The following is a 26,762-nucleotide window of genomic DNA, read 5'->3' on the forward strand; positions in this document are numbered from 1 at the left end:
AACTAAAGGAAATAAGTTTTTTATCCGACATCAATCTTTTGACGTCGTCCCTTAGTTGTGTAAAATCTGTATTAGAAGCCGCAGTTTCTACTAAAATGGTACAAAGCAACAGAGGGGATGCGGTTTTTATTAGAACATCTACACAAATGAGAAATTATGATTATTTTGTTCTCAATTGTTGCCAAAAAAATGGGTGTGACTTCTATTAGAGATGTCGCTTCTAATAAAGATTTTACAGCAGCACACACGTTTAGGTAAATAAGGTGAGCCTATAGTCAAAATAAATCACATTTTTACTGATTCCATGTACAATGAATCCAAATTTTGGTTTATGTGCACTTCTATTGGAGATGTGTTTCTAATAGAGCAGATATATTAAACAGAGCTGCAATAGCGATGATAGTAATTTTACAAACAAGACCCATAGCCCTGTAAATTACCTGTATGAAATATCTTAAGTATTATACACAAGTAATTATGAGATTAATAACAGTGTGTAAATAGAAATTATACACACAAATCAAATAATAGTGTTTTGATGGTGACTATAGTGGAATTGAGTAAATACACCTGAGATGCAAATACAAAAGTTTAGAACGATTCCACATCAACAAATCTAGGTTATAGATTTGGGTGAATTGTAGTATACAGACCATCAGGTGAAATAAAACATTTCCATAGCAACAAGCAAGTCAGACTAGCTGGGTCACATTTTGGTTTGAGGCTACGATTGTTGTTCTTACCCCACCGAATTGACAACAATAAGTTGGTTTATATTTAGGATGAAGATTGTGCATCGGAATATTGTATCACATCAACTCTAGCAGAACTCGAAACAATCTCCAAATATCAGTAAATTGATAAAACCATATTAAATGTCAATTAACCAGAGCAGTAAATTAGACCAATTGTGGAATGGTATAATTACAGTGAAAGGCAAAGGGCTGTACCTTATTTTAGAAACATATCAATAATTTGTAAATACTGGTTATCAGCTTTTATTCAAATATTTAATAATGATTGGTTGGAGAGCTCCACATTGTCATTTTGGTTTATATAAATTTATATTTATAAAATGTTTATAACGTCCCCAGCTTTATGCCTTTCACTGTACATGTCACTAAAAGGTCACAAAATAAAATGTAAATTGCATATTTATAAAAGTGAAAATCTCTCATTTCTTATTCCGTATATATATATACAAGTATATGACTGGGTAAATATGTGAACATGCCACTACATCCAAAAAGTCTCCGGCCAAATTTGTTGCAAAATTGCTCAATCAGTGATCTAATAATTGAAAAACTGTTTTCATTTGAATTTTTTAAATTACAACATCACAACAATATTTGGCTTGAAGGCTAGGAAGTGCATCTCAAGGTTATTGCTATAGCAATGAATGTTGCTAATTTCGTAATGAACACTTAGATATTTCTTGCTTTCATACGCATGGCATGTTTTGGCATACTTTTGGCGATTTTTCGCGCAATCTTTCCAGCCTTCCCAATTGATGGCTGCCCATCTGGTAACTTCCCAGATTTCTTTAAGACTTCAGCGATTTCCGGTTTCAAAATTTGCATATCAAGTACACTCTTCCCAGCCCAGGTGATGACATCATCAAGCATCTTAGTGGTTTCTAAAGATGAAGACAGAGAGGAATTATTACAGAAAGTAATAAAAGTAATAATAATCTGATTTGGTCCAAAATTAGTTAAAGAAGACATTCTTCAAACGATTTTTTTCAAAATGTGTTTCAATATTCCTACCATTTTTCTTTCTATAATGTTACAGGATGAGTATTACCACAAATTTTAACATTCTTAAATATTATCTATTTTGCATTATAAAACATAAACAGATCTAATCCTAAGATATCTATACTAAAGCTACACGTACAAAAGCTTTTGCATATATTTGTAGCAAAATACATACGCTAAAAGTGGAAGCAGCCCCCCCAAAAACATTCATAATGACAACGGCTTGCCCGTAGTCATATTTTTGATGAAACAAGCAACTATTTGCAATTCTTAGATAATACACTCTTCAACTGGAAATGTTGCTTCTAATAGACCAAATACAGTGACTGGCATGAAATAAACACTTACCACGGCGCTTACGTTGAGCAGGTTGTTGGTCAATGTTCTCAGTACCACCCATCATGTCACCCATCACTTCCGCCAACAATCTAAGAGCTTCGTTCATAAACTCATCCATCTGAACTGTAGAGACCTTTTCCAGCCAATAAGTATCAACGTCCTGACAGAGAAGTGGGATGTAGAGACCAAGACCACCAAAGTGCTCCAATCGTGGTAAAACCACAAGGTAAGTCTCCACCAATGTTTGAAAATGTTGATTAAAGAAGTTTGGATCCTACAATAAAAGAAACATAATTGGTCAATATGTGTTTTTGCTGGACACACAACCAGATGCAAGATAGCTTATTATTCTAACAATGAACTTGTTGTATGAAGAACAAAGTTTTCTGAAATCATTTTAAATATTTTATTATCTGTTAATAATGAACTACTATTTATTGAATCAATCAAAAAGTGATAATATTATATTATATTAGTGACCCAATATACGATAAAAACCATTTTTTTTATCTTAATGCACTTCTATTGAAGATGTGCTTCTAACAGATCAAGTACTAGAAATTAATAATTTTACAGTAGTAGCAATTACAAAAATTACACATATTTTTGTGCATTATTTTGGTTGAAGCACTGTATAAAGTACACAATTAAATAATCAATGCACTATATAACATGCGCATATCAGCAAAACAAGACACATAATAGAATCAGCTGGATCAGCTTTCCAATTTCTAATGAGAAAATTATGCTTTCAAAAATTCAAACAGGTGAAACTTACCCTCAGTTTCTCCCAGAATTCCTGTGGGTTCAGGCTGGTTGTCTGGTTCAGGATCTTTACATAGCACTTGTTACTAGACCATAATCTGTATGCGGACAATTGCTATGAAATAGCAAGAATAGAAGGGAAGTGATAAACTTTTTCATTTTCCTTGCTATTTATGTTTTACAAAATATTTATAATAAATGAATTGAGACTCATACATGTTCTCAAATAAATATCTTTATTATCAGCTTTTTGGGCAAGATTTTTTTTTATTTCCATAATCAGTACCTACCACTGTGTAGTCGTGCATAATGGTGATACGCTCACACTCGTCGTTTTCGGGTTGTTCAATTTGCTCGTACTCACGTTGGGGATCAATAATAATATCAGCATCCAAATGACCGTCTTCATCCTGTTTGGTAGTGGTGGTAAATTATATCAGTTTTGTTCAAAATAAAAAAGTTAATTATAATCATTAAATAACAAATGCACAAAATCTGCAGTGAAATGATGGCATTAAAGAAAAAAATTGCATTTCCTACATTGTCTCCTACTGACCCCTGTAGGCATTTATTATGTTGGATTTTATACAGTTCACAAGATACACACTGTAATCTTATCTAACAGAATCTCAAAATTGAATATAGGATATGTCGCTCACTGCAAGATCACGCAAGATACCCTGACAACCGTTGCCAGCCGCATGACACAGTTCAAGCTTTGGTTCACAATGGTGTCCTAAAATAATGTTGTCTGTTGTCCTAATTTCAACACCTGTGATTCGTTTGTTTTATCGTTCTTTTTACGTTTATATGTGCTCAAGAGCCTTGTGCGTAAATTTGGTGTTTCAACATCAAATTCTACACCCCTTGCAGTTGCTGGTATCAGTACTAGAGGAGACGATGTCGGTCTCTGATAAAGTGCAAGGAACACACGTAAATGCCCATGCTTGGCGAAGTGCTCACTCCCTTCAAAATGCCCCTAGTTAGACTGTCTAATCATAAAACTCTTTGATTATTGCTTAACAATTACTGGGAATCATTTTTATAATATACAGCATGAACATCAACCACCGTCACATATGTTGTGAATGTGTATAGCATGGTAACTCTGCGTTAATAAAAGTGAAATGCTGTAAATACTTCTTGTCATATTTAGTTTTTGCTGGTTAGCTTTTGAAAAAGTCATGCAGTTTATTTGCCGAAATCGATTCTAACAGATCGTACTTCAACATTGATAATTCACTTCTGCAATACATTACCAGAAAGTCTTTGGGAATTTCCGAAGAATTGCCTTTGGACAACATAGCATTCAGATTCGTTAATAACAGACTTGACCCATCAGGTCACTGGAAGACATTGTTGCAAGTCAAATCGTGCAAGAATACGTTATGGCTGAAAGTGGTTTTCATCAAGAGTTTGCATACCATCAAAAACATTCAACAATGAAGAAACTGATGAAGATTTTGACTTCGACAAAATATGTGGGCTCTCGGGTATGCATCATGATTTTCGAAATTGAGGACACTGGGCACTAATGCAGTCTAACTACTGTAAGTGTCTTGCGTGATCCAGTGTTCTCAAAGTCATCAGCATGAAAACAGGCACTGATCCACCAATCACATTTCTCAGCTTGTGTTTTAGTTTGCTGGAAATGTGTAAAAAACTCTTCATTTGTGTAATACTTTAGATGAATTCGAGAATCACTCTCGCATTTACCATAAGAGCACTGTTTAACTCCCACTGTAGCATTTTTGTACAGTCGATGTTGTTGAGTGAACAGAATACAACAAAGTGAACAATGGTGCTGCCATCCTCTCTGGGGGAAAGCTTGACCTGTGTCACATGATCAAAACTAGTTGCCAAGAACGTAAATCTTGGCCACACGCTATCTCGAAGTGAGCAGTATATGGCTTATTAATAACTTCTCCTAAAACAAAGCAAAGTGGCCTTGAGGGATTACATCAATGCAAATTAGGATTGATTTCATGATGAAACACCACAAAGCTTCAAAACACACTAGCTTCAGTATTTCAGAATTTTATCATTTCTTCACGGTGATCATAGCAATGAATGGAAGGTGTGCTGCATATAATACAATGTGTGAATGCAACCTTACTTAAATATTACAATTACTCACTTCTTTACTACTGTAATCATCATGAAAGCGTCCAGGCTTATCGTAGGTTACACCACAAGTAAAACGATTCTGTGCACGAGAGAAATTGAACAATATTGAAAATCATGATGGACTACCAAGCTGTGAATTCAAATTGACATAGACATTGAATTTGATCAGACTAAATATTCACAGTATTATGACTTCAGTGAAATTATCGCATTAGAAATGGGTAGGAGACGCCAGGAAAAATAAAAATCAAATTACAAAATAAACCAATGTGTATACTGTTATGTTTATGACAATTGTGAATATAATGCAATGCATGAAAAACTGGAGGACAACAATGACTATCAGTTGGATATCAAAATAAAAAAAAAAAAATAGTCAGATATTTTGAATCGCGAACAAAATTGTTATGCATCAAAAGCAACTATTATGCTCATGAATGTACTGAATTAGAACAATAGCTGTCCATGTAAGACTGAGATCTGGTTCTACTCCAGTTGAAATGCTTGATTTTAATGAACATTTAACATTAAAATCATAAATTGGATTATCGAACAAATACAGTTTAACCACTTTGAATTTCTTTGGGGAAAAAAAAACAAAATGACACGCATCATGTCCCATACAAGTTTGAACTAAATCTGTCCATGCATTTTGAACATTAAAATGGTCACCCTTCAGCCGTCGTGTATCAGATTATCAAATGAAGGTACGTGACTATGTGTGGCACAATGTACGGTGTATATACAACCTCTTGTTTGTGCTCGGCACACAGGAGCTAAAGTGGTCAATTTGTAAATTGTCGTCATTTTTAAAATACAAGACAAACTGAACTACAAAGAACTCATCAAATGGCTGCTGAGATTTGAAATATTAACTCACCCCATCATAGTGATTTACAAGAATGTACACACCGACTGAGAGACCGACAAGGGCAAAAACCAGTAATCCAATGAATAAACAGCATCTGAGAGGAGTGCAACAACCTTTTCGGCGCGGGGGCGCTGTTGCAGGCTGTATGACTGCATCATCTGGAACCACCTTCTGTGAAAAAGCACATAAATTGAATTTATTGATTATTTGATCATTAAAACACGACTTATTATGACTGTAATTTATGTTTAGTCAACAAATTCAGTACCCGTAAATAGCAAAAAAACTAGCCTTTTATTTACTCAATATTTGTTATTTGAGGTACATGAAGCAACAGGGAGAAAAACAAAAAAATACCCAATTTAGTAAAATTACATTGCATTTATTATTTATTAAAAGGGGGAACAGTGAAAACTGGCCACTCCTGCAAAAAAACAACTGTTTTTTTTATTCATTATCATACCCCCCCCCCCAAGTCCTAGCTTTCAAAGTAATAATAACATAATACATTGCCATACATAAAGAATTCCCTAAATTACAATTCAACAGGCTTAAAATAGCATGCTTAAATTGCGTTGTGTTTCAAACAAAACAAACAACACAGGTTGTTCATATGTCATGCCTGAAGGCTGCCTAAAAGAGGTCACTATAGACAGGTTGTCTTTATATGCAGGTTGCTCATAGGGTATGCCTTAAAACTGCCTAAAATTGGCCATACTGGAAAATGGGCACTTGTATGTACACCTTTCAGCTCTACTAAAAAATTCTTCAATTTTGAACTTGTCAACTTGTTCATGCAAGACACTGTTTTTGCTAAAGGGATGATTTAGTGAAATAAAATCCAGCAAATATATCTATTTTCCTATATTTCACAGTCAACTCATCAATCAGTGAAAATAAACTACATACAAACTACCAAAATGTATTTTCAGCGCAAATTAATTCCATTATTTGACAGTAAAATAAAAAGTTATTCATATCTACTTTTATTTTCAGTGTTACTGGATATACATTATTGAATTTTTTTTTATTAGTTTTTTTTAATTTTAGTCTATAGTGAATTTAGTTGCATTCAGAAATCTATACAGTAATACTGAAAATACACTAACCAAAAGAAACATTTAATTAACTCCAAACTTGAATTACAGAATGTTTAGCTAGCTAACAGGTCTAGTTTCCCATAAGATGTACACTACAATGTCTGGCATGAAGAAAATAAATTATAAATAGCAAGTCTAATTGCTGCTAGTTATTCACCACACTGAGTGTAATGAAAATAGGAAATTTAAAACAAGATCAGGATATTATTCTTTTGGTTACAATGTCACCTGCTGAAATTTACAAATGCTACAAACTAATAAAATTAATTTCAATTTTCTCTGCAGTAAATTTTTAATTTTCTTTTTAAAAAGCAAGTTCTCAAAATAAAAGTTATTATTATACATCTTTTACAGCTTGCTGTAATTTTGCGGTATATTACGGAGTATTTTCATTCTACCTTATAAGAAAATGCGAATTCCAAATATGGAATGGTTACACACGTAAGCGTCCTCTGATAATAATAAAAACGAACATGGCTGCCCCCAAGGTTTGACCTGACTCCAGTTCACTGATTCTGTTCTAAACTTTTTAGATTTCGGCATTCCCATGATGTATCCTTGGTAGGAAAAGATGTATAATAATAAGGTTATTACAAAGATACAGTATGCTGTCGCATCGACCCCCACTGCGTGTCGGTGTAGGTCGATACTGCTACTGTACCGTCTTCGTGCATACTTTGAGGTATCTTTGTAATAATCTTATATTATTATTAAGCTGCAATTCACAAGTAAGACAAATCAATAAGGTTAATTTTAAATTTCTTTATGCCTGTGGGCGCTTTAGTAAATTTTTAATTTTCTTTTTAACAAGCTGGTTCTCACAGTAAAAGTATTATTTATTATTATTATTATTATTATAATTATTAACGTTTGCTAGTGTGATTCATTGTTCATTTCTGGATACAAAACCGAAATGAAAGCTAAGGTTTAATTCCAGCATTCCCTGTCACACTAATTGATTTATGGACATATTTTACCAATTTCAATGAGTGTTGAACAATGTAAAAACAATATTGATTTTAGAACTGCCTTTTTTCTGCATTATTTTTTTCAATATTCAAAGTGTATTTTATAAATAATAAATATTTCATATTTGTACAGAAAACATGCTTTTTAAAACTGTTTGCATTTCACGATGCACATTTGAAATTGAATACATGCTACATTTTTAATCTCTTCTGCGAATGGAATTTGTGTACACTCGTTTGTCCAAATACTCAATCAACTGAATTAAATTAAATTTGATTAAATTCAATACATTCATGTTGTGATGCATTTAGGGCTAGCAATTAAAACTTTATATATAAATATTTGAGTGGAACAATTTGTTGCTATTATATCAATTATGATATGGTGACCATATTTAATAACTGTTATTCCCACCACACCCATCACGTGACAACACACCTATTGTTATTAATAACTGGAAAGATATTACTAGTATTTCCCGGTATTATCAATTGCACTATATATAAATAGTTGTATGATGTCATCTTTTATTTCAGGCATCTTTCTCTTGTGAGATTATATTTTGCAAGTTTAACATCAGACTGACAATCAAAATCAAAAGTAGAGATGAAAACTATACATTTAAAGAATTAATTCCAGTATTATGATTCTGTGCAGGGTGCTCTTAAGGTAGAGATGCAAGTTCGTGGGCACTTGGGAGTGAATTTTTTCTTTTCGCTTTTTATTATCCAAACAGTCTTGGATATAGACTGTTAAAATTTTGTGGAATTGTGAATAGTAGAACATACTAAAAAGACGATGTTAAAATATAGATAACAGGTGCAAACATTCTCTCTATTGAATGCTTAGCAAGATTTAGCAAGACTGCACATAAATAATAAAAAAGAAACATGGTGAAAAAAAGAAACGGGATCTCCATATTATGCACTATACTTAACTTTTTACAAAACGATAATACATTTAAATTTGGAACTGTTACAGCCATTTTAATTATGAGCATTAGCAAACTTCTTACTGGATGAATTGTTATGCAAATTAGCAATTATCTCAGCTTCTTTTTAGTGCACATCCCAGAACTTTAAAAAAAAATAGCTCCTTTTGTTTTGAAATTTTCACAAATGATAGACAATGTGTTTATGCCATCGGGGCATTGGTTTTGGTTGAACAGTGTAACAACAATCGTACAGACAACTAGCCTGGGTGTTAATTTATGCATAAACTTGAAAGAGTGAAATTTGAGCTGCTGCCATGCAAAATTGACAACTGGTAGACAGTTTTCAAGACGGCACTTTCTTCATAGTAAACTGATGTACCCATAAACAAATTTTGACAGGAAACAGAAGCATGGTTTAGAAGCTATTTTTTTTTAAATCACTTTTGACTAAAAAGCACATTTTTGTGCATATTTCAAACTACAGTGTCCATAAAAAAAAATACTAACAAAATTTTAAAATTCATACAATAAGCTTTCTGAAAATATATAGTTTTGTGGACAAGGGAGGTCATCTTGGTTTCCTAATTAACTAATTAAAATACCTGTCAGGTAAACTGCATCTCTACCTTAAGAGCAAATAACAAGTACAGAACCAATAACTGAACTATGATTGGCAGCAATTGGATGATAAAGTGACAAATGTATGCTTAATGGTAATACAGTACAAGTTTTTTTATTAAAATGTTTCTTTAGACCCTGCCCCGCCCTCCCTAAACTGTTCTCAGAAGTTTTTCACAAAAAAGTCCAAGTTGTTTTGGGTCAATCAGCCAGGTAGTCTCCTGATGTCTATTAAACCATGGAAGGTACCACGAGTATGGAGTACCTTCCATGATTAAACCAAACAATCAAAGTTTCTCATGACTACCGGTAATTGAATGTATGCCTCAGAATATTGATTTTTAATCCTCAGTAAGTTTTGCATTTAATATTTTTTTGATAAAACAAGTATTTCTGTTATTACATGTAAGAAGTCAATCAACAAAAGTCAAATTGGAATGAGGAAATAAAAAGAAATACTGGTAACTAAAACTAGCCAAAGTGTTAGACAATATGACTCACTCAGACTAGTAATACTTTTCAACCTAAATTTTCAATGAGAAATCAGATTACCTGTTATCCGTAGCACAACAAAAAAATACAGTAAAAAACATTTATTGTCACTATTTTCGTGATTTGAGCAAGTGGACTGGGTTTTAAAGTTCACAAGCTTGGCCGGAAAACAATGAGTTCTATTTTATGTGGATTTAATTAAACAAATTTTAGTTATCAATGAAAATAGTGAAATTAATAACTAGAGAATAATGTTTATTGCATTTAGTTTTAAAGTACAGACATAGTCTATGCGAACAGATTACAAAACAGAGTGTACTATATTGAAATTTGTACAAGACCAAACATAATCTAATCCATATAGATATCATTTTAAGGCTCGATTGAATTGCCAAAAATGGTAAAAAAATTACTTCATACAAGATGCATTTCTATTTATATATTAGAATGACCAGTATATTGTGTCAGCTAATTATAATCCAATGTGTAGGCATTAATTATTTTTTAATTGGTTTTTAATTTTTACATTGTTTACTCCTTTTGCATCTGCTTCTATATTTTTATATATAATATATTTCAGTTGCTTACACTATTTTAATTGAATAGAAGTGTGGGGACATCTCACTAACAGGGCTCAAAATTAACAAAATTCTTGAAAGTTTGACAGGCTGTCAGTTTTAAAAGCTGGTATTCCCATGGAAATATCTGGTTCTTCTGGTTTCTAAGGTTCGTACAGCCATGCAGAAAACAGTAAATAAAAATAAATATGTGCCATTTTGCTCAATTTGTGTGAGGCAACTATAATTTTGAAGACTAATTGCTTTTTTTCAAAACAAATATTTTTTGTAAATTTTTAGTAGTCTAGATGGGCTACTAATTCAAAAAAAAAATAGTACAGTATCCCCAGGACAAGATTTCGTAGTCTGCACTGTGTGCCTTGGGCTAGTGTTAATTCCTAGCCCTGACCAGTCTATGCATTATTTACTGAAAGAATGCCTTCCATACTGAAAAGCAAAACAAGCAGCCTCTCGGCTGAGATAGATCCGCTGTTAGCGATGCACATTTCAATTAAAGAACAGAAGATATCATTAGAAAATGAACAATATGGATAGTATCAATGCAATGGGACTTGCTATTTTCAACAAGAATTCAAAAATATCATTTTTCACAATAAATGATTGTGGTTTTTAACAAGAAAAAAATATCACTTTTTACCAAAAATGACAAAAATATTCACCAAAATTAGAGAATTGACGATATTATTACAAAATGAACAAATCTGAGAGTGGTCCACATGTAGTACCTATATATGTAATATCAAAGCAATTGGACTTGTGGTTTTCTACAAGAAGTCGAAAATATCACTTTTTACCAAAAATGACAAAAATATTCACCCAAATTAGAGAATAGAAGATATTATTACAAAATGAACAAATCTGAGAGAGGTCCACATGTAGTACCTATATATGTAATATCAAAGCAATTGGACTAGCGGTTTTTAACAAGAAGTTGAAAATATCACTTTTTACCAAAAATGACAAAAACATTCACCAAAATTAGAGAATTAACGATATCATTACAAAATGAACAAATCTGAGAGAGGTCCACATGTAGTACCTATATATGTAATATCAAAGCAATTGGACTAGCGGTTTTTAACAAGAAGTCGAAAATATCACTTTTTACCAAAAATGACAAAAATATTCACCAAAATTAGTGAATTGAAGATATCATTACAAAATGAACAAATCTGAGAGAGGTCCACATGTAGTACCTATATAAGTAATATCAAAGCAATTGGACTAGCGGTTTTTAACAAGAAGTTGAAAATATCACTTTTTACCAAAAATGACAAAAACATTCACCAAAATTAGAGAATTAAAGATATCATTACAAAATGAACAAATCTGAGAGAGGTCCACATGTAGTACCTATATATGTAATATCAAAGCAATTGGACTTGTGGTTTTCTACAAGAAGTCGAAAATATCACTTTTTACCAAAAATGACAAAAATATTCACCCAAATTAGAGAATAGAAGATATTATTACAAAATGAACAAATCTGAGAGAGGTCCACATGTAGTACCTATATATGTAATATCAAAGCAAGTGGACTAGCGGTTTTTAACAAGAAGTTGAAAATATCACTTTTTACCAAAAATGACAAAAACATTCACCAAAATTAGAGAATTAAAGATATCATTACAAAATGAACAAATCTGAGAGAGGTCCACATGTAGTACCTATATATGTAATATCAAAGCAATTGGACTAGCGGTTTTTAACAAGAAGTCGAAAATATCACTTTTTACCAAAAATGACAAAAATATTCACCAAAATTAGAGAATTGACGATATTATTACAAAATGAACAAATCTGAGAGTGGTCCACATGTAGTACCTATATATGTAATATCAAAGCAATTGGACTTGTGGTTTTCTACAAGAAGTCGAAAATATCACTTTTTACCAAAAATGACAAAAATATTCACCCAAATTAGAGAATAGAAGATATTATTACAAAATGAACAAATCTGAGAGAGGTCCACATGTAGTACCTATATATGTAATATCAAAGCAATTGGACTAGCGGTTTTTAACAAGAAGTTGAAAATATCACTTTTTACCAAAAATGACAAAAACATTCACCAAAATTAGAGAATTAACGATATCATTACAAAATGAACAAATCTGAGAGAGGTCCACATGTAGTACCTATATATGTAATATCAAAGCAATTGGACTAGCGGTTTTTAACAAGAAGTCGAAAATATCACTTTTTACCAAAAATGACAAAAATATTCACCAAAATTAGTGAATTGAAGATATCATTACAAAATGAACAAATCTGAGAGAGGTCCACATGTAGTACCTATATAAGTAATATCAAAGCAATTGGACTAGCGGTTTTTAACAAGAAGTTGAAAATATCACTTTTTACCAAAAATGACAAAAACATTCACCAAAATTAGAGAATTAAAGATATCATTACAAAATGAACAAATCTGAGAGAGGTCCACATGTAGTACCTATATATGTAATATCAAAGCAATTGGACTTGTGGTTTTCTACAAGAAGTCGAAAATATCACTTTTTACCAAAAATGACAAAAATATTCACCCAAATTAGAGAATAGAAGATATTATTACAAAATGAACAAATCTGAGAGAGGTCCACATGTAGTACCTATATATGTAATATCAAAGCAAGTGGACTAGCGGTTTTTAACAAGAAGTTGAAAATATCACTTTTTACCAAAAATGACAAAAACATTCACCAAAATTAGAGAATTAAAGATATCATTACAAAATGAACAAATCTGAGAGAGGTCCACATGTAGTACCTATATATGTAATATCAAAGCAATTGGACTAGCGGTTTTTAACAAGAAGTCGAAAATATCACTTTTTACCAAAAATGACAAAAATATTCACCAAAATTAGTGAATTGAAGATATCATTACAAAATGAACAAATCTGAGAGAGGTCCACATGTAGTACCTATATAAGTAATATCAAAGCAATTGGACTAGCGGTTTTTAACAAGAAGTTGAAAATATCACTTTTTACCAAAAATGACAAAAACATTCACCAAAATTAGAGAATTAAAGATATCATTACAAAATGAACAAATCTGAGAGAGGTCCACATGTAGTACCTATATATGTAATATCAAAGCAATTGGACTAGCGGTTTTTAACAAGAAGTCGAAAATATCACTTTTTACCAAAAATGACAAAAATATTCACCAAAATTAGAGAATTAAAGATATCATTACAAAATGAACAAATCTGAGAGAGGTCCACATGTAGTACCTATATAAGTAATATCAAAGCAATTGGACTAGCGGTTTTTAACAAGAAGTCGAAAATATCACTTTTTACCAAAAATGACAAAAATATTCACCAAAATTAGAGAATTGAAGATATGATCATGAAATGAACAAATCTGAGAGAGGTCCACATGTAGTACATATATATGTAATATCAAAGCAATTGGACTTGCGGTTTTTAACAAGAAGTCGAAAATATCACTTTTTACCAAAAATGACAAAAATATTTACCAAAATTAGAGAATTGAAGATATCATCATGAAATGAACAAATCTGAGAGAGGTCTACCCAAGGTACATATACACCAAGTATCAAAGCATTCAGGCTTGTAGTTTTCAAGAAGAAGTCGAAAAAGTAAAACATTGACACGGACGACGACGGACAATCACTCATATGATAAGCTCCGCTCGACAAAGTCGACAGCGGAGCTAATAACTGTTATTTGCGACAGAGTGGTGCAAAAAATAACTTTCTCAGTCTGTGCCAGTATTCAGATGTATATCGGCAAAAGCATGTATAATTTAGTTTTTACCGTACCAAATTTGGCTACTCCGTACTCGTTTCGTTTTCTCTAGTAATGTTACATGATCCGGGGTTCAATTATATAATTCGAATTATTAAAAATAAGAGAAAGTAGTATTTAGTGTTTACGAACAAGGAAACAAAAAAAAACATTCCCATTTTGTTTACAGCACGACGTCAAAAGTAAAAGTCAATCTACACAAATGGAAAAAAAATGATTCGTGACCGTTAATATATTGTCAAAACATATATCAATTCATGTTGATAAGTACTGCAAAAAAGACTATTTTAGTTTTAAGTGGGCACAGAAATGCTGAGTCACAAGGTGTTATCATAGTAATAAAACACGCAGGTCACTATTTACTTAATTGCGTTGCTGGCATTGTCACGGTGCATACACGGAACTGAGGTGGAAGCCATTTTATTTGGCCGTGACACAGAGTCAATCGGTGCTAAAACCATTCAATTATATGTATATAGATATCGCCAATTGAAATAAGAATTGGATCACGTCATACTACAAAACAGAATGCAGTAAATATAAGCCTGAGTAAGACGAAATGTACACAGAACCTACTGGTCACATGACGACCGTTCCCGGTAAACAAACACTAACTTGGGGCACAAAAAATGGAAGGTCTTACGACCGTGACTACAAAAGAACCCTGCGATGAGACGACTCAACTAGAATATTTACCACTTGAGGCGGTAGTTCGGTGTCCTTTTCCTTTTTCAAGTCGTCATCTTTTTTCACGTGTTCTGCCGAGTATACAGATGGTTTTACCATGTTTCAGTTTGTCCACACTCAATATACCATGAAAATGTTGGAGTCAGAATCCTGGCCCAGATATTACTTGCTTGAATAAAAATAAAAGTAATGGCGTCATTCGTGTTGTCGGGCGATTCTATCTTTTTAGTAGGTAGTGTCGAGGGTGTGATTTATGAGTGCAAACAAAGTGATGACACGTGCTTCGACATACATATAGAGTTATTAATCATTATGTCATGTTATATTAGCAGTTGTAGTAGTAGTATTTCGCATTGGAGAAGTTATGTTAATCCACATTTGTTTACTTCCTCTGGAGAACGGAAAAAAAGTCTTGGGAAAAGTCTATCAAACAATAGTGGTATTATTACGCTAATAAGGCGGCGTCACTTGTACAGCCACAGTCCCTCTATCATAGAGGGACTGTGGTACAGCCATAACCTGACAAGGTCGCGTGAGTTGCGCCCTCCGCAGTGCTCCAAACTCAGCACAGATGCCGCTCGGCCGACGAGGGCGCCACTCACGCCTACATGTCAGGCTAGTAAAACCATGGAAGTCACACACAAAAAAAAAACACAGTAAAAAAATCATGAAAAAAAAGTAACACACCCGTATTTTGTAGTTCCGAGACTACACCAAGTGTGTGCTAAGAATAATTTTATATTAGACCCGCACGGGAGGAAGCAACGGCTATCACGTACGGGCTAAGGGCGTTTTTTGTTGACCATTTGTTCAAATACTGAAAATAATGCCAACAATATGTTCTAATCGCGAAATCGGTTTGAATTTACTAGCCTGCAGTGCCTCTCTAAATCAGTCGGATATCAAATGTAAAACATTTGTGAGTCAGAGCGCAGTCCCTGTGGTCAGAGGGTTTTTTTCTTTGATTTTTTTATCGTGAAGTTTGTGCTGTGATTTTTTCCTATGTCCTTGTTTTCCCCTTTGGCTTGTTCGTTCGAACTCCCTGAACCTCCGCCAAGGAGAATATGTTTTCGGTAGCGTTGGTTTGTTTAAATTGTTTGTTTATTTGTCTGTTAGTAGGATAACTCTAAAAACTAACGATGGATTCTTGTAATTTTTCTGGAATGGTTACCATTTACATAAGGACGAACCTATTAAATTTTGCCATGGAAACAAGTACGGCAATTACTTTTAGTTCAGTATAACTTATGGGCGGATTTTCTTAAAATTGCTAGCAGAGCTGGGTTACATTTGATAAAATGAATCATTCGTTAAATCTTGGTATAAATGCGGACCCACCGGTCACTGGCAGAGTCTCGGTCGCCTTAATGATAAATAAAACCACAAATTATTCATAAATAAACAAAAATAACAATAAACAAATATAGGAATTGGAGTCAATACCTACAACAGATTTTAATCATATACAAAGGTAGCGATCACGAGAACTGAATGTCAGTAAAATCATTTTATATGGCTTCATCTGAACTACGCTAAAAGCAAATCAAAGCGACGTTTTATGGTTTCCCTCAGATGATTTTGACTGATGGCAAACATATAATACTACCCTGAAGGAAATAAAACACTGAATCTAAAAAGCGTTCGAAATTATCAAACCACTAAAAGAATATCGTATATAAACAACGAACAACGGTGTGGGTCTGTAGCATAATTTGTTACGTCACTATTTTTGACTGGTTTCAAGTTAGGAGGGTGCATCGCTACTCAGACTATTAGTAGCCGGTCTTCTACTTTAATTAGTGAAACACAATTAATTACTATGTAATTAAAGGGCGAAAATTAAAAAAAACACCCTCATAAAATATAGTGTTATTTTCGTTTTGCAAGTTTCCAACGAGTGATTGCAAAGTCGCTCTTTAAATGTTCCAAGGGAAACTGACAGGTAGTTAACGGTATATACATGTATGATCGTGTTTTTTGGGGGGAATTACTTCACGAACGTAAACTAAACTCACGACTTCCATCAGTCATTGTCAGGTGTGGCAGCGTCTATACAGACGACAAGGGGTTCCATTTTGTATTAATGTACTAATTTATAGGAAGGATGCAGAAACACCTAAAATGTCACGCGATCTGCCCGTGACCCTGGTTTAAATAGAATCATAATAAAATGGTGAGTCGAAAAAGATATGAACTTTAGAAAGCATGTGTTCAGTCACAAGGACTGTTGTTCAGTCTAGCCGGCCGAACGACATCAAACCCCGCTTGTGTTTAATAGGACCGTGTTTAGTCTAGAGGTATAGAAAACACCACACAGGGACCGGTCGTTCTGACATCGCCATAAAATCATTTCGAATTGCGATAGCTATACAAAATTTAAACACGTTTTATACAGAGTAAGTGCATTTATTCAACCGTACAATAAAATATACATTGCATATATATAAAGTAATTGAACGCATACCACGTGTTTCCAATTGGTCAGACTCTACAACCATGCGTGTTATATTTACATATTAATTCAAGGCACGACGGAACTGCACTCGTTAATGTAGTGTGAAGTGTGCAATTAATCACAAAAAAAGCAATAACTACATGACTGATATTAAAGCGGGGGGGGGGGGAGTCGTCACCTGCGCATGCGGGCAGACATTCAAAACGTGTTTACAAACAAGCGTCTACCCATAAGCCTTTGCGTTTGTATCATGCGTTGTCTTCATCGCATGGAAATCGCGCGTGCACGTCCACAAGTGACGACCCCCCCCCCCCCGCTTTATGATCACAGTCACAAAAATACAATAAGATCGCATATTTTGCATAAAGAAAGGTATAACAAAGTATTGGCTGTTGTCCATACTATGAAAATTACCAAATGCGATACACTGTAAGTACAATGTAATCACATGTTGATGTCGGTTATATGTAGAAAGTTTTTATTTTCGCAATATTCGAATATGGTTGTAAAATTAGGACCGTGTTATGGACAGTAACAACCATGATGTGACCAACATTTTTCCTACGATTTACAAATTGCGCAAATTGACGCAATGTGGGTAACTATGAATATTCATCCGTCATCACTAAATTGTTAGGCTATAATTTGATCACCGTGCGTATATGTGTATAAGTAATTTCGGGACGCATGCGCAATTGTTTTTTGCCAATATTTTATCGTTTTCATTTTACGATAAATTATGTCTTAGTTAATTTATCAAGATGCCAAAAAATATTCAAACAGGCTAAAGTTATCTAAATCTCAGACAACTAATATTATTTATTAGATGTCTGAGTCTAAATTCAATTTATAAATGAACTTGAACAACAAACTAGACATTGTATGTAATATTTCAAAATAAAAATGTAAAGATGTAAATACGTTTTTTTCCTTGTTATTAGTATTTCAAATTTCGTCACTCCACATCAAGGTACTCAGTGATATATTGCAGGTATATATAGGTGCCCCACAGACAAAATAATATGTTTCTGAAATTCCAGTAGGAAAGCCAACAACATGACGATTAAATATTTAAGTCAGCGTTCTGAATGTCAATTTAAATGCAGCCTTGTGAAATGTGTTTATTGGATTTTCAATTGCCCCTTAGATGATCCATCGTGAGTAATGAGAATAACATACAGTCAATATTGACTACCGGCTATCAACTAAAATCCATCCGGGGCAACCAGACTATTTTTGCTTATCCTTTAAAGGGATCTGAGAAAACATTATTTGTTGAGGGCTAGTTATTTAAAACGCCATGGGAGACACAGCGCGTCGTGTGGGTCCCAAGCGACGAATACAACGAGTGTAAAATGTTTACACCCATTCTTAATGCACGCCGCGCTGTTTGACAACTATGGCGTACGTTGGGGTGTAAGTTAAAAACAAAGCATTTGTTGCAATCTGAGTACATTTTGTAAAAAGCAATAAAAGTATAAGTATGTTCAAATATGTGTTAAATCCGCATTCTCAACCCATCTATCGTCTGAAAATTCAAGCTTAAAATCACGAGATGTCACTTCTTCGCTATGACTCCAGACGGTGCCAGCCTCTGCTTTAATGTACGTGTCCGCGAGTGTATTCTTACTCATCCACTTTGTATCGAACTGTCATCTCCTTGACTTTTGGGGTGCCATCCCAGTAACGAATCTTGGTCTCTTTGTTTGTCTCCACTTTCAAATTGGCTACTGGAATAATATGACAATGGTAACAGTGAGAGTAGATTGATATTTAAATATGTCATTGGCATAATTCAACCATTAATAATACACACGGTGAAACACTAAAGAGAAGTTAATAATTTCCATCATTGACCATCCCATTCATCTGACTAATCTGATTAAAATTTGATGCAGGTATATGGCCGTGTTCAATATAAAGTTTCCGATGTTAGAGCCACATGCCTCTAACATCATGTGATAAATTACCTATGTAAGTTATTAGTAATTTCACGTGATCAGCATCCAAACTACCTACCAATGGCAGATTGCTATTACACGAGATACGTACCTGCGCGACGCCCTCTGTGCCTGGGAGGAAGTGGAGGTCCGTGGTGCCACCATGATGGAATCCAGCTACTATCACTGGATTCGGACTCTTCGGAGCTCTCCGTTTCGCTCCCTGGGACATGCGGCTCCTCTTCTCTCTCAATAGCTTCTTCGAGCCAGTATGTCAACATGCCATTGCACAGATTGCCTACAAACGGTCCCAGTGTAAACACGTCCGGGATAGCAGGTGGAACAGCCACGTAATTCTCTCGTACCATGGAGAAGTGTTGACGCAAATATTCGGGGTTCTGAAATAATAACGGAATGTTTTATAGATGAGTAGTATATGCACTGCACCAATATTGCCCAGTTCGTCGTCTTCGGCCAGCCTGGCGGTTTTGTCACTATACAATTTCAAGTGAATAAAGCATACTAGTACGTCGTGTACGCTGTATGGAAGCCGTGTCAAACACGACTTCGCATGGGTTAAAGTTAGCAATTGCTCTTACTAGTTTTTTTTTTAAAAAAAAAGGATAATACATTTCGAAGAACTTTTAAAACAACATTGCAAACTACAGTCAGTCGAACACTGTTTGTATTGATAGCAATCATGAATGATGTATGTTTTATTTACGTACCGACATTCGCCTTGCCAGCATCCAGGGAGGCATACATTCTGACTCCAGTGGCTTCACGAAACACAGTTCTGATTCCCACATTCGATAAGCAGATATACCCTGATTCGATAAATAACAGAAAATGATAATATGTCTTCTGTAAGCTTCAATATAATCTGATTAAAATTTGATGTATAGTGTGTATTATTTTTAAATTTATATTATTTTTTTTATTATTATTATTACGTACAAAAACTTCCAAAAAATTAATAATTAAATAAATAATTAAATACATATTCAAAAAACTATGAAGAAACTAGATAAATTAAGTCGAAACTAGAACCTTAATTCATGAACGTGCATGAATATAATGCTGGGATTGTGTACATACGTATGTTAATACAATATAATTTATTGTGTTTTCTTGATTATATTATATGATAATTAATTATATGATAATTATATAATTAATATAATTTAATATATTATAAAATTAATATTAATTATATAATTATATAATTAATATGATAATTATATGATAATTAATAATATAATAAGGTAGCAAAGAAAACAAATTCTGCCCACCGCTGTAAAATCGTGCATTATAGTCACTCGTTCACAGCCATCGCCAGGTGGGATTTCAAACGTTTCTGTTTCATCGTCTATCTCGATTTCTTCGTCCAGATATCCCAGGGAAACTGTGGTGGTTCTCATCGTAGTTGTCCTTTGTGGTATAATCACATGTTGACCAGGCTCTGACGTTGTTGATACATCGGGCTGAAAATGTTTAAATATGAATGCAATATTAGTAATTGATATTGCACGTTGGTCGCAGCACATACTACAATACACTGTTTGTTATCATAAACTACACGTTTCAATTCAAATCGCGAGCTCATTTTAAAAAGAACGATGTTTCAGTTTACGAAGAACTAATATTTTACTGGCACCGATACTAAGGATGGTATACTAACCACTTTTACATTGTCGACTGGTTGCTCGCCCTCTTGTTTGTCCTTGTCTGGGTTATCTTCCTCGTAAGTGACATGACAGTCAAATTTGCTTTTCTGAAATGAAATATTATTAGTTTGATTTATTTGCCCAATTAATCAAATAATAACTAATTTTATCTCCGTTTGACCTGAGGGAAGTGAGGTCGTTCTGATTGTGTCAGCTGATACCATCTGCGGGCGAGTCCGCTCCGAAACTTACTTGCGAAATCTCAACAGAGTAACTGGTCGAAAGACAAATATATAAGACTCCATGCGTCGGGACGACTGTATAATCATGCTCTGGTTACATTTCATTTGGTCGGACCTGATATAGTACCGGTATAAACTGATACCGTAAAAAATTAGTTGAACAAATTAGGAAGCAGCCTTACCTTGTGGTGACCATACTCATCTCGTGAAAGTAAATGATATGTCATGACGCCCACTCCAATCGCCAAGAAAATCAGCATCACAGCAAGTATTAGAAAACACAACCGTCGCAGAGTGCAGCATGTCTTGGGGGCTGCATCACTGGCATTTTCTGGCAAGATCTTCACCACACCCACCTAACAAAAAAAGATAGTAAAATAGTTTTGTTTAAATGTTGTACTTTTCCAGAAACATGATTAAAAAGTAACATATACGTAAATACCGCGTTTGGTTAGGAATGTAGTACTATGTACAGTGGTTGTTTATATGAACCACTGTGATCATAGAAATAAATAATTATTTTCAACATTTGAAAACAACAACAGCAACCGGAGAGCAACAACATTAGTTATTTGAATATTCATGGTCATAGATCACCAACTGAGATTGATTTTAAACTAGAGCGTAAACTAAAAACAAATAGTCTTGGTTTTGGGCCCAATGCCATACCGTACTATAATCCCAGTTTTCATGGGAAAAACAAATGCAATGCATGTTTCGTATCTAGGCTAACAAGTTGTGGACCATATGGTGGATCATCTAGTATGGTCGTGTATATGAAAGCGGTATGACGTAATCTTACATATGAGTATAATATGTGCAAATTAAAATACCGAGTCATGTATCTAAGCAAATACCGTGACGGACACCGAGTCTCAAAAAGCGATACAAATTATGAGATCGAGTTTAATATCCATGCAAATAAGACCATCATGTCATATAACTATGTAAATTATGACACCCAGTTTCAAAAAGTTATGTGAATTAGGATGTCGAGTCATATAGCTATGCAAATTAGGGCACCCAGTCATATAGCTATGCAAATTAGGGCATCCAGTCATACATATATGCAAATTAGGGCATCCAGTCATACATATATGCAAATTAGGGCACCCAGTCATATAGCTATGCAAATTAAGGCACCCAGTCATATAGCTATGCAATTTAGGGCATCCAGTCAAATAGCTATGCAAATTAGGGCATCCAGTCATACATATATGCAAATTAGGCATCCAGTCAAACAGATATGCAAATTAGGGCACCAAGTCATATAGCTATGCAAATTAAGGCACCCAGTCATATAGCTATGCAATTTAGGGCATCCAGTCAAATAGCTATGCAAATTAGGGCATCCAGTCACACAGTTATGCAAATTAGGGCATCCAGTCACACAGCTATGCAAATTAGGGCATCCAGTCACACAGCTATGCAAATTAGGGCACCCAGTCACACAGCTATGCAAATTAGGGCATCCAGTCATACAACTACGCAAATTAGGGCATCCAGTCACACAGCTATGCAAATTAGGGCATCCAGTCACACAGCTATGCAAATTAGGGCATCCAGTCAAATAGCTATGCAAATTAGGTCACCCAGTCACACAGCTATGCAAATTAGGGCATCCAGTCAAATAGCTATGCAAATGTTAGTATTGGATTCCATTTGACCACATCAGATGATCAATAAAACACAAATACCCCCTTGAACTTGATCGGATACCAGTTTCATTAAATCGTATATTACGACGTGTTCCACGTGATCGACAAAACGTTTAGACTTGCAATTCGTAGCCAGCCTTGCGCACTTCGGTTCATATTTATTATGTTCTTAAACGGCTATTGTACGAAACAGTGTTAGTGAGTACATCTGTACCACATGCAACCATTTATGTATACTGGGAGACACGGCGGCCATATTTGTGTAAGTCGTTTAACAATCTATTTATTATCACTGGGAAATTACCTCACTCACTGAACAATATTTGTCTACTGAATATACTATACACTCGTCGTGTATTGGACGACGAATCGTGATCGCTTCGTCAAAATTATGACGTAATGGGGTTTGCTTTGTTTGGTTGAGTCGTGTAGTTGGTGGAGGACTTCAGCTCGGAACCTTGTCAACGTTTTGAACGATATGCCATATCGTCACAGTATAGCTTTGTCGCTATATATACGCTTATTATAAATAAACAAACACAGTTGAATATTGTCGATCGGTTAATATATATGAAAATATATTTGATGGGGAATTTATTATTATTTCATGGTTGGGCGCTAATGCTTTAATAACACCTCGTGGTTGCTATGGGGACAACTCGTAACTCGGGGGTCTAATTGCGATTGTTCGGCGTATTTGACAATTTATTGTTTCATATGGTATTTTTATTCATTTTAATGTTTTAAAGAATACATAATCCAAATTTGAATCACAAAACGCGAGCAGCGAATCCTAAATGGTGACTTTTACAGAGCAGAGAGACTACAGTGTGTGAAACAATGTTGAATGGCCAACAGAACAAGACTCAATCACTCTGCAAAGCTCTCGTTTGAATACATAATACATGCAGTCATTGTTGTTCTATTAAAGAAAAATGTCTAGGAAATGAAATTTCCAACATTCAGTGAAGGAACAATGGCATTTGAGGTTAGGGTCATCAGACAGCAGACATATCACCATTATATAGCAAATTTGATCAAAGCCGTTATGATACGCTTGAGATTGTGCTACTTAATATGCACAGATGTGGCCCAAAACTAATTATGTATTCACATTACACCATGTATACCCGGTATGTACTACATTTAATCACAATTCGCTATTATTATTATTTGATTAATTGGGCAAATAATTCAAACTAATAATATTTCATTGCAGACAAAGACAGTCAGACAAACAGTCAGACAGACAGACAGACAGACAGACAGACAGACAGACAGACAGACAGATAGACAGACGGATACAATTAACAGTTAACAATTAATTAACAGCTTCCCCGACTAATGTTATGTCTAGGCGTTGCCCTTTTCTATGTACCGTCTATAAGTTTTCACGACCAGTAACCAATCTACACATTTTTCATCCCGGCGTCCGGTCAATACTTTCCCTTACCAGTGTCACGTCTAGTTTTCCTTCCCATCTAGTTTCCCCGACCAGAATCGAACTACAGTTTTCCTGGTTCCCTCGTGTCACTGACCAGTGAACCGCCTATAGACTCCCATCTACACGTTGTACATCCTAGCTGGGCGACGGATGTACAAACCACTTGTACAATGGCGAATGTTTTTAGTAAACTTTAATCGCTCTTAAAATATATAAAATATATTTCAAATTAAATTCATTTGCAACATTCCGATGAAATGGCATTTAATAGAGCGAATATAACAACCGAATATTATTGCAGTCCGGTGTTTACGACGCAACTCTCCGAGTTGGAGGAGACATGTTAATCAGTCTGCAGTATTTGGAAGTCTTAAAAGATAAAACAGTTCCCCTTTCTATTAAACACCAGAAATACAAGTCCGCTAGCTCATGGAAACACGCGACAAAGCGTTTGCTTGTTGCCAGACAACTTGAACGTAACCATTGTGCACGGCATGGACGAGTTGTGCACCAAATAGCGTTTGTGATAAAACGCAATATCACGCCACGATTTCGCACCCATTTGCAGTCAGACTGTGGCATACCGACATTTATATTACATTCGCCACGCTAGCAGCTCTGCAAGACTTAAAAATTGAACCCTGAAAAAAAGAAACAAACTATAACTATTTATGTTTATTTTACACGGATGTACGTATCCGCGTTCATAGGTCACGTGATAAGGAACGTAATAGTCCATTTTCCGTTCACTGCGGGATCCCGCGTTATGAGTGAAATCGAACATAAAAACAGAACAAACAAATGTCGTAGCGTTGTAACGGCGTAAAATATCGCGTGGGGTTCGACAAACGCGGAAGTATTCTGTGGGTATTTCCACGCATAATAATGTGCTGTTCACATTTGATGGTGGTCAATTTCGATGAAGTAAGGGTATCTAAACGCAATATTCCCCTGTCAAAGATCGGCCTTCGAATTTGAGCTATAAAAAAAATCGAATTCAAAATCAAATCGTTCGATTTTTGCGGCAGACGTTCGGTCCGCGTCTTTCACGCAATACGAGATTTCTCGCAGTTGAACGTAAAATCACCTATTATAAAGTAGTATTTATTGTGCAAGCTTTCGACGGTCGTTGTTTCGAGAAAATTCAAATATACTGTCTCAAACTCGATAATCTGTTCACTTAACTTTATAAATAAAATAATCTCGACAAATTTAGTACTTTTCGGTTTTTTGCACTTGTGATTATAGTGTACTGTTTTTTTTAACTCTATTATTACTGAGCTCCAGTGTGATGGGCCTCCCTTTCTAGCTCCATGGACGGACTATGGCTATAGCGGTATGATAGACTGTGGCTATTGCGCAGTAACTGACAGCTCCAATATATGTGTTCATGTATGTTACGGGTATACGTACCGCTAAAGGCAGATCTTGCAACGGCAATTTTTTCAAATCTTTCTTCTCATTGTCTTTTTCCGAATCGACCGAGTAGACACCTGGTTTCACCATAATCGCAAAACTGTCGACACTATCGTGACGATATTTATTATCTCCACTTTAGCAAGGTAGTATAACAACTGCTTATTTCCTCGTATATAACAACTACGTCATTTGGCGAGTCAAAAATTCATGCGCAGTTGTTGCTGAAGGCAAAAGTGATCCCCCAGACGACTGATCATTGTTCTACCAAGCACGGCCAGAGCTGTGTAGTCTGTATAATATTGATATGTTCATAATAGTTAGATATATCTGTGTATTATTGTGCTGTTTTGTCCGTAACCCGTTGTGAATTGTCCCGTTTCTGTTTTGTTCCGCTGCGATTGTGAGCAGTCAATTACGATGGATTAAGCATTCTCACTTTCATCAAGTTGAGGGAGCTTCCGTACCAGGTACGTTTGGTATCACGAGTCATTGTTATGTTAATAGCACAAAACTAATGTGACATTATCACGACTACTGGCATAATATAAGGTATATGGCACGACGTTGTACACTAACAAAATACCTATTGTTGCCAAGATGAATGCATTTGGGGATATTTTTAAACATCGCTCTCCTAAGAGAATCAAGGTGCCTTTCACCTCAGCCAAGACCTACATAGTTCATGTATTGCCCGAATAATTTGCATTTCGAAATAAAAATATCCCCCTCCCCACCTGCCACTGACATGACAAATGTAACAACGGCATGTATTGTTAATTATTTACTCCTGTCAACTTACTAGAATACTAAATATGAATCTGTAAGAGTTATTTTTAATCACGATATACGTAGTTACTTTGTTCGTATGTCACGGTAAATAGAAAACTGAACGAGGACAGTTGGATTTGGGAAATTGATAATCC

At 34.7% G+C, this 26,762-nt stretch overlaps 2 protein-coding genes across 3 annotated transcripts; both read right to left on the bottom strand.

Annotated features, from left to right (window-relative positions):
• Positions 1–1,154: 1,154 nt before the first annotated feature.
• On the bottom strand, positions 1,155–15,225 carry LOC100370313 (integral membrane protein 2C-like). The gene is made up of 7 exons (XM_002735770.4): positions 15,024–15,225; positions 5,869–6,030; positions 4,999–5,067; positions 3,152–3,271; positions 2,875–2,976; positions 2,106–2,370; positions 1,155–1,636 (listed from the first exon to the last, which is right to left on the bottom strand). The coding sequence occupies exons 1-7, from the start codon at positions 15,111–15,113 to the stop codon at positions 1,425–1,427; spliced, it is 1,020 nt and encodes a 339-aa protein (XP_002735816.1). The 5' UTR covers positions 15,114–15,225; the 3' UTR covers positions 1,155–1,424.
• A 2,174-nt stretch (positions 15,226–17,399) lies between these two features.
• On the bottom strand, positions 17,400–26,247 carry LOC102809837 (uncharacterized). 2 transcript variants are annotated; one of them, XM_085501456.1, is made up of 7 exons: positions 25,834–26,247; positions 21,501–21,674; positions 21,091–21,183; positions 20,702–20,893; positions 20,138–20,236; positions 19,522–19,807; positions 17,400–19,196 (listed from the first exon to the last, which is right to left on the bottom strand). In XM_085501456.1, exons 1-7 carry the CDS (start codon positions 25,924–25,926, stop codon positions 19,096–19,098), a joined length of 1,038 nt encoding a protein of 345 aa, XP_085357582.1. In that variant the 5' UTR covers positions 25,927–26,247; the 3' UTR covers positions 17,400–19,095. The 2 variants fall into 2 exon arrangements, with proteins under 2 accessions (XP_085357582.1, XP_085357581.1); XM_085501455.1 differs by having other exon boundaries at positions 17,400–19,199; positions 25,834–26,246.
• Between the last annotated feature and the right edge of the window lie 515 nt (positions 26,248–26,762).

This window comes from Saccoglossus kowalevskii, chromosome 7 (assembly GCF_978046115.1).
Source record: "Saccoglossus kowalevskii chromosome 7, keSacKowa6.1, whole genome shotgun sequence".
Lineage (NCBI taxonomy): Eukaryota > Metazoa > Hemichordata > Enteropneusta > Harrimaniidae > Saccoglossus > Saccoglossus kowalevskii.

What these genes read in the sequence shown, in the direction of transcription:
- LOC102809837 (XM_085501455.1), bottom strand. Translation starts at nt 25,926, where the DNA reads ATGGTGAAACCAGGTGTCTACTCGGTCGATTCGGAAAAAGACAATGAG. An exon ending in CAGTCGACAATGTAAAAGTG is followed by an intron (nt 20,894 to 21,090) that starts GTTAGTATACCA and finishes AAACATTTTCAG; the next exon opens with CCCGATGTATCAACAACGTC. An exon ending in TGCTGGCAAGGCGAATGTCG is followed by an intron (nt 19,808 to 20,137) that starts GTACGTAAATAA and finishes TTATTATTTCAG; the next exon opens with AACCCCGAATATTTGCGTCA.
- LOC100370313 (XM_002735770.4), bottom strand. Translation starts at nt 15,113, where the DNA reads ATGGTAAAACCATCTGTATACTCGGCAGAACACGTGAAAAAAGATGAC. An exon ending in TTGTAAATCACTATGATGGG is followed by an intron (nt 5,068 to 5,868) that starts GTGAGTTAATAT and finishes TCTCGTGCACAG; the next exon opens with AATCGTTTTACTTGTGGTGT. An exon ending in AATTCTGGGAGAAACTGAGG is followed by an intron (nt 2,371 to 2,874) that starts GTAAGTTTCACC and finishes CTTTTATTGTAG; the next exon opens with GATCCAAACTTCTTTAATCA.